Raw genomic sequence first — 17,629 nt, forward strand, 5'->3', positions numbered from 1 at the left:
TTTTTCCATAGCATCATTGGTAGTAATTTCAGGGCACGTTATTTCAACAGCTTTGATGTCTCCCTCTATAGTTCTGCATACAAAATTACATAAGTAAGGGAGCTCCTTCAATTCATGGCAGGAAAATGGAGCAAGATGAGCTCTCCTTAACAAATTGATTTAAAATGGTGCTCACAGCAGCCAACAGCACAGTACAGTAAGTTAGATGAACCGCATCTTTTCCCAGAAGGAACCAAAATGGTACCAAATGATGCTGAGAAATTAAAGGCAACTGAGATCACTTGGAAGGCGTTATAAATTAGAACGTACTTCCCAGTTCCTGACATGGATGGGATCTGCAAATCCTGCAGGAGGGCAAAAGGTTGGGGGCTCCGTGCTAAGCAGGTGCAGTGCAATGCCAGAAGTAAATACTGCCTCACTGCAAACTGTGGAGTAAGGACCAGCAGTCAACAAGCCCTTGTCTTATAAAAGAAGAAACTCAGCCAAAGGGATACTTTGGCGAAGCTGCCTTCTCTGTGGGGTGCAGGTGTTTTGATCCAGTTAATCACAGAATTACACAGAAACCCTGTCTACATCTGATGTAACTGAAGTTAAGGGACTGTTCAGTACTTCCCAAGTGCAACAACAGCAGGCGTTCTTATGTAGAGATGGCTTTGCAGGCTGTTGTGTACAGGGTTAAACAAAGTTACAAAACTAATCTGGACTACCCAGAGTACAAGCCAGTAAGTGATACTAGTTTATGGAGAGAATAAGCCCCACAATACGGCATGCAGCTCCTAAAATGGCTTTTTGGCTAATATCAACTTTTTTAAAAAACTAAATTGGAGAGAGCAGGATGTGAGAGCTGGACCATTAGGTGGATAAGGAAATAATTGGATGGTCACAGCCAGAGAGTTGCTGTCAAAAGTGCTTTGTCCAGGTGGAGTCAGGACATGAGTTGTGTCCCCCAGGGGTCTGTTGTAGGATCAGAGTCCTTCAACATCTCTATCAATAACACAGAGATTGGGATTGAATACACCCCCAGCGAGTTTGCAGATGACACCAAGCTAATGACAAAACAGAAAGAAGGGATGTCATCCAAAGGGACCCGGACAGGCTCAAAAATAGGCACACCCGAACCTAATGAAGTTCAGCAAGGCCAAGTGCAAGGTGAGGCTCTGGAGAGTCCTCACTGCAGCCATTCAGTTCAGAAACAGTACAGGTTCACAACTTTTTACATGGTCTGATAGTGACAGGACAAGTGGAAATAATTTTAAAATAAAAGAGCGAAGATCTAGATTAGATGTCAGGAAGGAATTATTTTACTCAGAAAGTGGTGAGGCCCTGGCACAGCTGCCCAGAGATGCTGTGGATGCCCCAGCCCTGGAGACTCTCAAGGTCAAGTTGGATGGGGCCCTGAGCAACCTGGGCTGGTGGGTGACAGCCCTCCCATGGCAGAAGAGATGAAACCAGATGATCTTTAAGGTCCCTTCCAACTCAAGCCATTCCATGATCCTACACTAAGTGGTGAAGATCATAAAGACACAGAAATATTCTGGTGTAATGCTACAATATGATGAAAAGCAAAGCAATGACAGCATAGTAGCAGAGCCCTAGGCTGCAGCAGGTGAGAATATGCTGAAATGCAGCAGCTGTGGACACAGAAATGAAGGAAAGAATCTACTCATCCCTGGAGGCCTCAGGTACACAAGGATCTTCAGCAAGACACTCTTACCCCCACTGCCAACCCTTTAATGAGGTCTGGGAAGGGGTGGATCCTGGCTCTACTCCTTCTGGACACTGAGGTGCACTGGATGCACCTGAGCTCCCCTGGGCTGATCCTGCCTTCCTACCAGGTGCCTAATTACTGGTTCAAGCTGTGACTCAGCACTACATCTGGAATTAAATGTCAAACAGCGAGTATATAAAGATTCTGTTCCATGGTGAAGAATGGATGTCCTATAACAGCTTACTTACTTATAGACGATTTATAGCCATAAACCTCAGAGTTGAAATACCCAGTACAATGCACCTCGTGAGATTCCTGATAATCATCTTAAAATTAGCCTAGTGGAATGGGAATCTGCTTTTTAAAAGTGAGAGAAAGCAAGGAGAGTAAACAACACAAGAGAAAAATTAGTCCAATTAGTGGGGAAAGATTCCAGAAAACAGAACCTGTAGACTTGGTTTGCTTTTCCACACTACAACAGTGCCAGTGCTGGAGGGAGCACTCAGTCACTGCACAGCGCCAGGTAAGAAAGGAGGGTTTATATTCATGCCTGAGCTGAGAAGATTCAGAAACCATTACAAAGGCAATTAATAACTTTCCAGGTGAATGCTGTCGGAGTAGTTTCATAACTGACTTAAGCTGCCAGGAACAAAGGAGCAAGCACAACTGGGAAGCAATTAATGACTTTACAGGAACTGTATGGAAAATGTGGCATTGCGTATGTTTGAAGTAGAACCACTTTCAACAGGCTGTTACATGAATAAGATGAAAAGAAAAGCCAGCAGGACCTCTCAGCTGTGTTAAGAACACTCACGGGACCAACCACCCACGTCTTCAAGCTAGTGTCCTATGAGAAGTGACACACTGAGCCATTGCGAGTGTGGGACACTCACCTTTTGCACTGATGCTACGAAGATCTGTGATTTTCATTAAGATCTTTGGGAACATGTGAGGCTTGTTGGGTCGTCTCTTTCGGATATAAATTTTCAGTGCTTCAAGCAATGGTTCCTGAAGCTTATCGACTTTCATTGGTTCTTCAAGGTCCTGGCGATCTGTAGGAAGCAGCATGTCACTCTATGATCTTAAACATGGGGATTTTTTTAAATCACAGAAGCTCCTGATTAAACCTCCATGAATTTCATCCCTTTCTCCACATATATGGAGAAATACACCCTGTAGCATTGAATTAATTTCGTATTCATCCAGGTTTATAAACTGACTATGGTCGATTTGGTCTTTGCATCAATGCTGAACCACAGTGAGTTACCACCATCGATCAGCAGATGGCAGTACAAGCTTGAGTGACAACAAACGTCAGCCATAAAAGGGAACGCATCAGCGAGACATTAGAGATGACTCAGAACCCATCATTGCTTTTGATGGGTTATGGTTAGAGACATAAAAGCAGAATCATTTTGTACTAAAGGGCCACCGTCAATAAAGACTGACTTTTGTTTTCAAAACAGTCATTCTCTAATAACGCTTTAAGCACCACAATGCATAATTATGCAAAAAATAAAAAGAAAAAATAAAAAAGAAAATGGTTTTGAGTTTGCATTTGCACGGAATGGCCCATCTGAACACAGGGTTTCTAATGCTAGCCCAGAATCTGCACAGCGGAACAGAGACTGGGTGATTAAATTGAGAGAAGCAAAAGAGTCTTATGGAAACAATATGAGACTTTCTTTTTGTGTTGCAGAAATACAGCTTTACCTGATTTCACTGGCAGTGCCCCTTTTGAGGTGGAATCAGCTCCTCCCCCTCCCACCCCCCGAACCCCCTTCACATTACCAGTGCTATTCTGCTAACTTGGAAGCACAGCCTGCATTCTCTTAATTATCCCCAGTGACTTTTATACGAATGTAACCCTATGCACATGCATGCAATTGTATTTATGAGTAAAAGCTGCACAACCAGCCTCTTGCCCTAATGCAGGTCAGTTATGCAGGTACCCAAACACTGCTCAGGAAGAAGCAGTGGGATATATCCTGCAGTAGTCCCTCACGAGGCAGTCAATAAGATGGGCCTGATCTTATTTAAAACCCCACCAATAATGAAAACAATAACCACCATCAGTGGAAAACAAACCTTTAGTGCAGCTGGTTTAGGTGACATATATATAATATATACTAACACTACATATACATATTCGCTCTATATATACACATTTTAGTACAGGAAAGCAAAACAAGTAAAGCATAAATGAAGATCTTAATGCGTCTGTTGTTTTAAAGGCATCTGACTCCCCGCCGTACGGTACCTCCACAGATCAAGCAGATGGCACTAAGGAGACCGGTTTCTGTGTCATCCATTTCCAAAGGCAGGAGCTGGTTGGCAAAGGTGAACACGAGGTCGGTCAGGGGGCCAAATCCAGCATTGTGCATCTGAGTTCGGTTCAGGGTAAGGCCATCTGAAAATGTCATGGTGTCTTGTTCTGGTGTGTATCTTGTGCAAATTCTGAGGATCTGTGGAGGGATAAAGATGTAACCTGAAGAATTCAGCCCTTGAGAGGTTTGCTGCCTTCTCCCGACGTAGCAAATTACCCGTGGAACTGAAGTACGTGCTCACGTCAAAACAATCTGAAACCAAACTCCGGTACGTTCAGTTCCAGTAGCCCTGAAGTTCTCCACATAAACAAACACTTGACTGTCTACGATTGTTTTTGTAGTAGAAATTGGTCACTTCAAAGCTTTCCCTTTGGTTGTGAGATACTCAAAAATCCTGTGCCGTTCCCATGACTTCACTCATCAGCATTACTGTAATAATCCCATAAATGGCACTTTAATTAGTACTCTCTACACATCAAACTATCGTTACTGCATTGCCACTCTGATCCCAGCAAGATCATTCATGATACTTGAACTGCTCATTGGTTTGGGGGTCACATCTGTGTGACAGCGCTGCTCTGCACTGTGACTTTGGTAGGACAAGGGATATCTGCCTTCTGGGAGGTACAAACCCCAACTGCTGAACGAGGCAGAACACAGCCTGAGCTCTTGAGGCTCCTTCATTTCTCCTGTGACAGCAAAGTTGTACTGTAGAACTCAATCAGCAAGCGAACAAATGCTCAGCCGGGAGAAAGAAATGGAAAGGAAGCCCAACATAAGGAGCATCAGGCTACTCCTTGCTCACAGACCCAGGGCTGCACTCCTGCCTTTCAGAACACCCACAAGGAGCTATAGTACAGATGCCGGTTAAGGTGATCTCTGCACAAATTCCTACTTCACTCATCAGGCCTGACCTGCGCTTTGCCTCAGTGCTGATCTTCCTGCCCTGGGCCCTGACTCATCCCCATCCGTCCCCACCAGCAGCTCCACAAAGCGCTGCTTGTCCTGTGGCCTGCACATTCCTTCTGAGCCGATTACCAGGCTCTGAACCCTCACGTGGCAGCACGCGGCAGCCTCAGGAGCTCGCCCAGCTTTTCCTCTTCTCCCCTCAGCTACAGCCGCGTTCTGCAGCACCACACCTGCCCAGGCAGCCACACCAAGCCCAGCATCTCCCAGGCCAAGCGGCCTCAGTGCTGCCCTGACGCTGCACAGGGAAGGGCTGAGTTGGCTTTGGCAGGTCCACCTGTGTGAGATGAGCTGGCCCACCCTGAGCACAGATAAGGGCGTTCCAGGGAAGACATGAGTTCACACCTTTTTGCTGGCCATGAGGAACGCAGAGGTTCTGTGTGCTGGCCAACACTCACCTCAGGGTTGTGACTGGAAGGAAATGTTACAGTGCATGGTGCCTTGTCAATAGAAGATGGCAAGGTTACCGTACCCTACACTGACAGAAACCACTGGAGGTTCTCTCCCCACACACTCACTGTTTCTTAACCTTTACACCCAGGAGTTGGGCTCGATGGTCCTCACCTGTCCAACTTAGGCTATTCTAAAATTCTGTAATCTTTAAAAGGAATAATAAGGAGCATGGAGGGAGCTGCTGGAACAACAAACACCTCTTAGAGTCTACCTAGAAGAACAGAAACTACACACTTAGAATTGTCCAAGCAACCTGCCTCCTGCTGAGCACATTTTGTGGGTTCCTCAACAGTCCCAGTGCTGCCTGTGAGCTGGCCTCGCTCTGCTGAGGACACACGGAGCAGCCTGAAGCTGCCACAGTGCTGACATGGACTAAGTCATCCAAGCTGCACCCACAGCAGGAGCAAGTCGAGTGCTGGGTTACGGAGCCCAGAGCCCCAGTGAGCAGGCACAGGGAGCCTTGCACAATTCGTGATTAAAACCTTCGGGTCCCATGGAATGTAGTTACTTCCAGGCACAGACGGCAACTGGGAAGGTTTTTCACAAAAGGCAGACTTGAGGCTTTTGTGCCTAAATGCCGCTTGAGCCTTTAATTGGATGAGCCTGCAGTGGCTCAGACGGGGCAACTGGCACAGCTGAAGCTCAACTATGTGTTTTCTGCAATGCACTTAACTTGACTGGAGCAATCAGGTCTCAGGTTTCTCCTACATTCCTTCTACATTATCCCACAACACACTGTTATTAAACTCTGAGACAGATCATTTAAAATGTTTTTGTGTGTGTTGTTTTTTTTTTTCTTGTGGCTTTTTATTTATTTATTTTAAATTTATGCCCTTCATCAAGATCTGTGAAATGCTAAGGATATTGCTGAGTTGCTGCTAAACCTTTCTTGGGCAAACTTCCAGTGTCAAAGTAAAGTCAATTTCAAGCTCATAGTCACTGAAGAACATATGGGAAATGTCAGCACTTCAAAATAAGAAATCACTGTATCTTTCCCCATTTTAAACTGTCTAGAAGACATCCTCCTAATGTCTTCAGTACTGTTTAGGTTTTGTAACTAAGCCAAGTATTTTAGTTGTCACTCTGCTCTTAAATGCCACTTGCAGCCATAAATAAGGTTCTTGCCAATGATTAAAGGACCCTTTGTTTTAAAGAATACATCTTGAAGTGTCTATGACTCAGTTACAAACAGCTAAAAAGAAAACAAACCCACCTTCCAGTTCACACAAAACCCAACCATCCAGAGTGCTGCATGTATAATAAAATTGCTGCTACCATTAAGCTGTTACCTGCTTTACACAGATTTGTTAAGGTAAGAACTCCTGGTGCCACACGCTCACCACCACAGCCAAGATGGTTTCCCATGGAGAGAAACTCAACCTCTGAAAGGGCATCAGCAGATGAATAATCCTCCCAACACTGCCATGCTCACTGGAACGAGCTACCTGTGCTCACAAGCTCCTGCTTGGTGCTCAATTGTGGGATCGTACAACAAAAACTAAGAATGGCATTACTAGGGCTGAGAACTCGAGGGTTTTCCCATTGGAACTGAGAAAGACTGAACTATGGACTCCCTCCATATCTGATGCTCTCCCGCCTTAGGGCCAGCAGACCAGCGGACAGAAGCAGTCACTTTTATGAGGGTTACAGACTGCATTTCAGTAACATTTAGCCCTGGAACCTTTGGCTCCAGAGCAAATACAAATTCCACCAGCCTCAGTTGGCGCCTTTAACTATTTTGCAAGGCTTGATGTTATTTCCCTTATAGAATTTGTGTTTGTTTGTATATAAAACAATTACTTGACCCATATCCAATGGAGTTCATTAAGTTCCTGGCAGCACCTCCTTTCTCAGGGTGTCAGGGGATTAAGGCATCTAAGGCTGCAAGGTCCAGCTAAGCCAAGCCCTCAGTGGGGCTTGTAAATGCTTGGGACTCACCCCTGCCCAGGAGTTAGACCCAGGTCAGTTGAACCAGGGCTGGACATGGGGTGCCCATGCTCATGCCTAAAGCACAGGGCTCCAACAGCCCCACCAAGATGCTGCCCCTTGTCTAGAGGGCAAACATGAACGAGGTCCCCAGGCACAGATCCGCAATATAGAGGGGTTAGCTCCAAAAGCCAAAGAAATGAAGACATTTGGGATTTGCAGAAATCTTCTCTACTGTGGTCGTGAAGATTGGTACCTGCTCAGAGCTGTGCCCTGACTGGTGTTCCATAAGCACAAATCCTGAGCAGGTCCCCAGGTGCAGGGCAGCACTGCTGGGCAATACAGGCGCATGGCCAACTGCAGGCAGGCACACACCATGCCTGGCTAGGAAAACTAAGGGGGAAAGCAGACTCTATGAAAACACTGCTAAAAGTGCTGTTATTTAGCTTAAATAAAGATACAGAGCTGCACTCCAATCAGACTATATGTGCAGGTGATGTGGATTTAAAGGATATGGGGCATTTCACAGACCGTGCGCATAACTGTGGTGGTGGTAATTATCCCTTTTTCTTTTTAAGCAGCACATAAAGTAGTCACATAAAGCTTGTCTACATGTCACACTGGAAACTTAGGACTCTCATAGCAAGCTTGTCTTATCTATCCTGAGTCTGGAAAAGCTTCCTCTCTTGCCTACTCCAGGCAGCGATGGCACTTGCATTTCTGCTTGCACAGATGTGTCACCTTCTTCAGTTTGGTGAAAAATAAAGAAGACAGCAAGCAGGTGGACAGGAATGACAGGCCTCGGTAAAGGCTCTAAGTAGAGCTTGGATATTGCCTACTCTCCAGGAACAGAAGTGGTGAATTGGCTTTAAAATAAGAATCAACCTTTTCTGTACATGAATTAGGTGAAATATATTTATCATTTACCACCCACCTTATCATTAATATTCTAAGGACCAAGCTTTTATTTATCCACCTTGATGAGAGGCTGTGAAGTGCTTTTATCTGCCCCTGTACCATTATCTAGACCTTTATTAGTCCAGTGTGCAACCAGGAGTTGGACACGATGATCCCTGCAGGTTCCTTCCAGCTCTGGATATTCTGTGATACTGTGAGCTCCAGGAACCCACAGGATCCTTAACAATCTCAGAATTAGAGTATGATTTTTTTCCCTGGTAGCTACGGAGCCAGAAAATGGCAGCTCCAAGAAGGGAATGCAGCTTAAAGCAAGAAGTTTTAGGGTTAAAGTGTTTGGATGAACAGGTTTATGCTATATTCCAGCCCTTTCTTCCAGCCACCATTTTGTGGGTAGTGTCTGTAGGCTTTGCAAATAGAAAGGAATTCTCTTCCCATACCTCTATGAGAATACTTTTGAGGAAATGTCCAACCATATGCCTGTATGCCTTTTGGTGTAAGAGGAACGTAACTGCACCTTCTCATAGCGGAGCTAATGATGACAGGCACACAATCATTAACAAATGGCCCTGTCTTATGGAAGGACCACACGTGACAATGATGAGATGGCCTGGTCTGAATGGGACTGGAAGAAGGGGACAAGGAGAAATGACTATCAAAGACCACATGGCAACCTCAGCTTTCCTTTTTTTATAGGCCAAAGAATAACCTCCCTCCTCCTCTTCTACCCCATTTTCCTCCTGCATCAGTGTCCTCTGGATGCAATTCTTTGAAACAGCTTTTGACAGCACAAGAGGAAAAGGTCACAGCAGTTAACATCTTCCTCAATATGCTCCTGTTGGAAGCAATGCACTTCTAGAAATTCCAAGATTAACTACTTTAACTTGAAATTCTCTAGCTCAAACTCCCAGGTTAGGCCAAGAAATCTATCTATAGTATTCACCCTAAAAAGGGCTTCTTGGTCATGCTGAAAAATCACCCGGTTCAGTAAGGACCAGTAGGCTTATGCTCAGAAGAAAACGCTTAGAGGATGTATAAATCATGCTTGAAATGTTTAAAATACATCTAAAGCATTAACTGTTTTGCTAAAAGTCATTGTGATAGTCAGTAATGAAGAGCATATTTGCCTTTAAAAGCCTGTAGGTCTGTCTAAAGAAATGACGAGATCCCAAAGGGCAACTCTGAAGGTCAGCATCACAAACAACCAGAGACAAAGAGAGGGAGAAGAGTTTTCCACTTAGTGGCATGGCACAGAGGAACATTTCAAGCTTATCTGCATAGTTCTCTACTGTAGATTGTATTCTTCTCTATTTAAAATTGAACCACATTTTTGCTCAAATCTGTACAAAGCCCACAAACAGGAGTCCACTTCCATCGGTATCTACAGCATTCCTAAAAGCAAGTAATCCTGTGTACCAAAGGCTCTGCAGCTGCAGGGCTCTAGGTGCATCACTATGGCCTGTAAAATCCTCACTGCAAACATTTGGATCTGGTTCCTCAAACCATCTCATGACCAAAGGCAGCAGACTTCCTTCTGGAAGCCCTCTATGCAGACATTGACTGCAGTGCTTTGGGGGAGGAGAAGGAAGAGGAGCAGGAAATTAAAATCAGACCACTCTTCAGTGTTAATGATGGGGAAACTTTTCCAGAGTTGCATATATTTCTTTCTTATTATTTCAAAACATGCCTTTCTTGCAGCGATACTGAAATCCACAAACTGTAAGGTCTCACTATGAATTCTGAAGAACACAGTCATCCTAAATAACAAGCATTAGTAGGCAAGCTAGAATCCACTTATGACTGTGCTGGTGAGTTTAATTATGCAACCATAAAGCTGGGACAGCGTTTGACCTTCTGTCAATTGCAGTAACAGAGCGTAATAGAAAATAAATGACTACTAAGGAAATAATATTAAAGATACATACCAGTATGTCCAGGCAGGCTGCTTTAAGTAGAGTTATCTGGTCTGCAATGGTCAAGCTCGTAAAGCCTGGCAATCGTTTTGCAAATTCCACTATTTTAATAATGCACTTTGTTGCAAGTTCACTGAATTTGTCCCAGAGCCCAAGGTCCAGTCGAACCCGATGGTCTGCACTAGAGTTCTGGAAAGAAAGGCAAGAAGGCACCATAAATCAGTAACATCCCTTTCAGTGAGTGGTTTTCAAGGGAAAGAAACAACAACCAAAGTATTCCTTCCAGAAGTGCCCTCTATTAACATTCCAGGCAATTTCTGCAGCTTGCTGTTGAGACGATGCTGTTTTTAAACTTAGATTAATCGCCTGAAAATTCCTTGGATATTTCTCTGTTACTTATGATTGCAGAGGCCATCTGTACAAGGAATACAAATGAACTTAAACATTTCCAAATGCCACTATCATTATTCTTCCTTGCCATTGTATAATAAGTGCATTGAGAGAGACAATTTACAGTTGTACCCCAGAAAATAAAATGAATAGTTGAACAAGAATATTGGGTCTTCATCTGGAAAAAGCAGCACAATATCTGGAACATAGCGTCACATACTTAAGATCTTAGCAAATTAGTTCTACTTAATTTATCTGCTCTGTGGCTCTGCGAGAGTTTTACAGCTTTCTCAAGCTATGGTTTCACATTAATTAAATAGCATTCTTTTTTGCACAATGTTACAAGAAACACCACGTGCAATGACAAATGCTGTGTGCTCATTGGATTGGGCATCCAATATACATCCTCCCATTCAAAGTGCCACCAAGTCATTCAGGTCGCATCTCTCAGTGAATATTCACGTAACTTAATCCAAAAGCCCACAGTTTTTTAGCTAGCAAAAGCTGTACCCAGGCATTTGTCACGTTGGTGCCATTGGCTTCTTTATGTTCATGAGAAGGCCAGACTGAAGAGGTAGAATGGGATGTGGGGCATGGGATGAGCTCAGCAGGGCCATGGATGCTGTCACCACACCCATATTCCTGCAGCCCTTGCTCTGTCCCAGTGCTGCACTGCCATGTGCCATCACCACTGTCAATCATGATAGGGAAGGTCATGGCAGTCCTAGGGGAGCCATCAGCTGACACTCACCTTCACTTACAGCTGAGTAGAGATTCAAGCCGACGATATTTATACTAGGCCACTATTGCAAAGAATAAATGCTAAGAAGTGTTTAAATGCACATATACATCCTTCCCTGCTTCTCTTCCTAAGGGATAAGAAATTAAGTTCACCACTTCTGTTTGAATTTTTATTCTGGGAACAACTCTTTTTTTTTTTTTTTTTTTTAATGACAGATTTTAAAATAGGAGAAAATGTCTTTATAATGCTAAGCCTAAAGAATTGCCTTCAAAATGGTCCCAAACTAATGGGTTAACAGTCATTGTAATGCCCTTTGAAACATTTCTTTCGGCTACTGGAGTATGCATCCTTCAGATTTATTTTATTTCATCCTCAAGGACCTTGGTGAAATACAGTACATTGGAGGAAAAATAAGATCAAGATGTGCAGTCATTCAGGCTGTAATTAAATTTAATAGGCAGTTTATCCAGTTCATAGAAAGATGGCATAGCGTAGAGCTACACAAAGCAGAGCCTAAAGCAGGAAATCATTTTACAATAGGGTATCCATCTGGAAAAAAAGACGTTGCATGAAACCAGCAAGTGTGAACGAAATCTTCATCAGTATCATATGAGGTTACTTTATCATGCCGCAGTACTGGCAACGGGAAGTTTGACATGTCTTCTATTAAGAGTAATGCACAGCCGTCTTAACAAATGTAAATCTAACTCGCCATTATGCAAACTGAAAAGAAGGGGCAGTTAATAAAATACAAAATAACCTGGTGTTTTATTGTGCGGGTTGCCAGATTCCTCAGCGTTGGATCTAATGGGGTTTACATGTTGTCTTTGAGATGCCACAAATGGGAAGACTTTCAACATTTCATTTGGTAATGAATGCTAGTCACAAACGCCGTGGAAAGTAGCGAGATTTTTAGCAGCATTTCTCAATATGTAAAAACAGAATGGACTCAATATTGATGTATAGGTTGAACAATAAAGTACGGGGTTAATAAAATGCCTGTTAGAAACTCTGATTAAATTTTGCCTGGGGATCTCCTGTAACCACGCTGTGAAAAACATGCAGATGCTATGAGTTTTCCTGGATATTGTACTGAAGCAGGAGGTTTTTGGGTGTCTTTTCCAGGATCAGCCTTGCATGCTTTTCAGGCCTTTGCACCAGCGCACATATGGTGGAACAATACTGTAATACACCCTGGTGACATCTTTATCAGTGGAAAAGCCCAACCTTGCTATGAAATCCAATTAAACAGCCATTTTTGCCACATAAATTGATCCCATTTTTTCCATCATTTTTGTTCTTCATCGCAGCCTGCTCTATCTCCACATTAGCAATATAGGATGAGTTACTCCCAGAAACATACACAGTAGCAGAATCCCCACTGTCTTTAAAATCCACTTTACAAATGAAACAAGGCTCACAGGGGCACTATGCCCTAATCAGGAACACTTGCTATACCTCCTTAGTAAAAGCAGTAATGCGCTCCAGCTCCTGCAGGCTCACTGAGGAACACAGCCCTCTTCTTTGCTCAATTCCAGCATCAAGATATATTTTTCCTCTACACTGGCACTGAACAACAGCCATGTAAACTTCTAAGGCAAGGACTTACAAAGAGCAAAATGATGCTCTCTACTTGCAGCTGGCAAAGAGCAACCAGAGAGAACCTGAAGCAAAGGTCCAACAGTGATTTTTTTTTTTTCCTTTTTATCCTCCTCCCTTTATCACGAGGTTGGATGTAACACAGCTGCAGACTTACAAATAGTACCAGTCTCAAGGGACAAGCAGTATAGTTACACTCAATTATACTATAAAGTATGACATCTCTAGAGAAATTACTACGGCACTTTCTCTTACCTGGATGACAGTAATAAAACAGATCTATTTATGATGGACTTTTGAAATCCATTACATTTAAAGAGCTTGCTGATTCTCATCACCGACAGAACTGTACTTGCCCCTGCCTACCAAATGCAACTGTTAAGGCAAATGACTCAGGGAATTTAATACATTCCCTCATTATTTTAAGTAGACTTTTATTAACTATGCAAAGTACAGTAATTATTGTAGATAGGGGCACTTTTTCTTTTTAAAGAGCAGATGGATATAAAAAAATGCAATTGGCTTTTCCAAAACCAATTTCTTTGACCAGGTAAAAATACACAATGGGAAAAAAAATAACCACGTAACCTTCCCTGCAGGAAATGCAGGCTGCAGTGTTAAGAAGAGGGGTCAGATATGCAAACCAAATGTCTGCACAGGTGGTTTTTTTTATGACCATATCTCTGGCAAGCTCTTTTTTTCCTCCACTCTCTTACACTGACATTCTTTGCTCCTTTTAGCAGCAAACAAAACCCTGTTTTAAATTAGTCTGAAAGATCACATAACCGAAGGCGTACAGGAATCACACGCAGGGAGCAGACTCTTCCGTCCACAGGTCCCATCACTACACAAGTAGCGTAGTGAAACTCCAGTGAATCCACGTGGATTCAATATGCTCATTTCTCACCTCTCAGTTAAAAAAATAGATCAACATTTTTAAGGTTACAAAATGGTTTGCAGCATGAGAGCACCATGTTTCACGAATATTAGCCAGCAGCAGCAAACAGAAAATGTGACTTTATATATTCTACCTGTAACCAAACTCCTGCTATCAGGAAAACTAAAGCTTCACACGGTTCTAGCTCCCCTTGGGCTCTGCATTTAGCAGAAGAGTTGTGTGCTTCTGTTTTTGACTTCTGATCTCTATTTCAGGTGTCTCCAAAGGGACAACTACCACCCAAACCCTGCCATGATGTTGTCCAAGGACTGAAGCTGTGTCCCTCAGTCCTGTACAAAGACCTCATTGCAGCCTGAGAACATCACGGATCTCTGCAGTGCGGTTTCTCCTCCACTCCTTTGCCGGGCAGTCAGCTGGAGATGAAGACCTTTTACTCCAGCCAAAGGGGTGTTTAGGAATATTTCATTTCCCAAGGTTTTTTCTTGGGTGCAAGCATATGATTGACAGCTGTACTCTGTCCCTTTCAATGCCCTGCAAAGACAGCTCTCACAAATGAGATGTTACACAGAATTCCTATCTAAAATGCTGGAGTGGTCACCAGACCTTAGTTGGATGAGAGATCTAAGTACTTCCCATTTCGCAAAGAGATTATGAGAACAAAGCCAGAGGACAGTTAATATTTAGCACCACCACTGTCTGCTTTGATGCAGCTGTTGAAGGAAGATGTAGAGCTCTCAAGATTCAAGGTAAGCCAAAAATAACCCTTTCCGTATAATTTTGTTATTGGGACTTGAATTGTTCCAAACCATGACAAAGAAGCAGGGACTTTAGCCACGTGCAGCTAATTGTTACAAGCTTCTGAAATATCTGATATAGAAGAAAGACTTCTCTTTCTCCAAGTTGTCCCATCCTGAGACAGACATTCAGCCTCAGAGTCAGCACAGTCAGTCTGGGGCAACTCAGGACCCCTCGATGGCTCAGATTTGCCCATTTCTGAAAACCAGGTGCTCTCAGTACAAGCTCTGATTCTTCTTTGAGGACATCAGCACATGATCAGGTTCAGCAGGAACCCAAGAATGAAGGCATCAACAGTATATATAATATATCCATCAGTACCTTTTCCAGTTTCCATTTGTATCATTTCAACAACTAAAGTATTAATGAAACTTAAGCCTGATCCACGCAGGCACATAGGTGCCCAGGTTTATCTTTCATCCATCAGGAACTTGGACAGTTACCAGTACTAAATATCAACACACCAGCTGCAGTGCACTTTTCTAATGCAGAGGTAACACAAAGGTTTGTAACAAAACGTTCACATTTGGAGGTATACCGATACATTATTCTGGGATAGCCAAGTCATTTGCAACACAGCTTGTGAGCAATAAACTCTGGCATGCATACCAGTCTGGCTACGTGTCCCAGCTGCGGACATCCGATCACCTCTTCTGCAAGGCATAAACTCACTGTCTTTGAACTGTGAAGATCTTTCACACTTGTTCAGAAGTGCTCTTGCATTAGTGGAAGTGTGAGAGCCTGCCTGGAAGATTTTATTCCCTTCAAGTTGGGGACACAACCACACGTACTGTGGGGAGGGGTGGAAGGCATTAGCCCAGGAATTTCCCTGAAAAGACACACTATGAATCCCACAGCCTCCAGCCCTGCCTTTAGTTACATCACCAGCTGGTTGTTTTTGAGCTTCCAGCCTCGCATGCTGCACTTGTCCCCAGGGGGCTGGCTGTGCTTGCCTACTGCAGTAGTATTTATCAGCATGCCTACAAGGATTGTTTTGACTACGTCTAATGCAAGCAGAGAAAACACCAGAGAAGCATGCAGAGGACAGATGACTTCCCCAGTACTAACAATTTAATGCAGGTTTCAGAATTAAACGTGAAAAATGCTTGTGAAAATACTTTCAGTGGCATGAAAAATATGCTCTATTCTAACAGCACAACATATATGCTTGCTTTTCTGGGACTTAAATACAAGATCTTAGACCGAGATCAGAGAGTTTTGAACACTGCAAATAGTTTACAGGCAAGTATGCCACAAAGCAGCACCCTGCTCACCGAACATTCATGCCAGGAATGGATTTGCATAAGTTACAATTTGAGAAGCTTAATCTTTGTTTCAGGAATAGAGCACGTACTCAAAACAGAGTGCAATCCAGTGATAAACTGCACCAGGATGACAGGTCTCTGTTCTAGGTGCCCAACAGGGGCAGAGGACCATGGAGGAAGGCAGCTCCTCGGCCCAGCCACGCCACTCCCAGACTCTTTACAGGAGGACGTTTCCCACATCTCTCTGTATCAGCCAGTATAGCTATGTCTGGCAGCCAGTCCAGACCCAACAAAGTTATTCATCAGCTGATCGGGCTCTAAATACTACCTAACATTTAGTTTTCAGTGTCTCTTTCTGCAGTGCACTGGTAAACTTGGCATTGGATTTCCTCTCATGTATGTATATAAAGAAAACATATTGCCCAAAATTGCCCCTCTAGAGAAGTTCCTACATCTTGACTTAAGGCTGATTTTTCACTTCTAAAAAGCCGCAGAAGCATTTGCTGCTCTGCAGTATTTACTTAGACTGAGAAGAGAAATAAAGTGTAAAATGAGCATTTTGAAAACTGGCTTATTTTAGCATTTTCTATTTTCTTTAACCATGGCAGCTTTGGGACCATCACTAGCAGCATTTAAGAACTCCACACCTGCAATGCTGTAAACTGCTGACACCAAAGCAGAGAGCACATTTTTGGAGACCAATACATTTCTAATGAATGCTGGTATGTAATTCACTGGTGGACACCACACTTGTCTCTTTGCTGGTTTAGGCTCTCAGTCTCTCATAACGCTGCTAAGTAATGCTTTACAGTTAAGCGCACATATTTCTGTGCACGTATGCAGTTTCTTCCTGGCTATGGTGACTCAAAGAGCCAATAGACTTCTGCATCTATTTCAACCACCTAAAGCCTCCAGTACAAAATTCATATCATCCGCCAGCCTCCAGAATATGTTTCCTCCAAATCATACTTACTGTAGTGTATTTTCCCAGCTGGCAGAGCGAGGGGAAGGTTTCCTGGTGAGCTTTTCGGATCTTCTCAGTGAGATCATCCAGCTCTGCTGTCATTTCATAGTTTTCTGTGGACTCCTGCTTTGTAGGTTCCTTCTTCTTTTTGTTCCTATCATTTCTGACAGCTATGGAAAAAAACAGGCACAGAAGATTCAGATCACCCCATGCTGTGCTTGCTGCTCTGCTTCAAAACATCACAAGGTATTTTGTTTTACTTTAAGCGTAAATTATTTTAAGCGGAGATGAAACATTATATTCACAGAGAATACTTACACAAGCTTAATTATTTATCCATAAGAACAGAACTTAATGGAATAGTGATGAAACCAAACTGACTTCCATAGGTTGTTGTTGTGCTATCACAACCCCCCAGTACCTACCCTCCAAGAGACTCTATCACAACTCCACAAGCATTTAGAGTCTCTCATTAACCCTGTGAGATGTGATTTTTTTCACTGTAGCATTACAGTTGTGCATGGTGAATGGAGAAATTCTCTGCAGTGATGTAGCTGGTATTTTACTGTGAACTACACTAAATGAAGACAGCAATGGTTTCTCTTTTTAGATTTCACAATATGGAATATAACAAACCCCAATACTTCATACAAACTCCACCAAGCAGAAATTATTTAAGGGGAAAGTTAGATTTGAAAACAGCCAATGAAAAAAGATGAAATGCATTGAACTCAAGCTCTGAAGATCAAAGGAGAAGCACAAACACTT

At 43.2% G+C, this 17,629-nt stretch overlaps 1 protein-coding gene across 17 annotated transcripts in view; it reads right to left on the reverse strand.

Moving 5' to 3' along the window:
- Positions 1 to 17,629, reverse strand: part of RARB (retinoic acid receptor beta) — a 322,222-nt gene that overhangs the window by 15,749 nt on the left and 288,844 nt on the right. For all 17 annotated transcript variants that reach the window (XM_085538374.1, XM_085538377.1, XM_085538372.1 and 14 more), the window contains 4 exons: positions 16,871 to 17,031; positions 10,221 to 10,397; positions 3,969 to 4,173; positions 2,602 to 2,760 (listed from right to left, as the gene is read on the reverse strand). In XM_085538374.1, the coding sequence (XP_085394500.1) occupies positions 2,602 to 2,760; positions 3,969 to 4,173; positions 10,221 to 10,397; positions 16,871 to 17,031 (702 nt within the window). The remainder of the gene's footprint in view (positions 1 to 2,601; positions 2,761 to 3,968; positions 4,174 to 10,220; positions 10,398 to 16,870; positions 17,032 to 17,629) is intronic.

This window comes from Coturnix japonica, chromosome 2 (genome assembly GCF_054131305.1).
Source record: "Coturnix japonica strain WE chromosome 2, WE-NBRP24, whole genome shotgun sequence".
In the NCBI taxonomy this organism is placed as follows: Eukaryota; Metazoa; Chordata; class Aves; order Galliformes; family Phasianidae; genus Coturnix; species Coturnix japonica.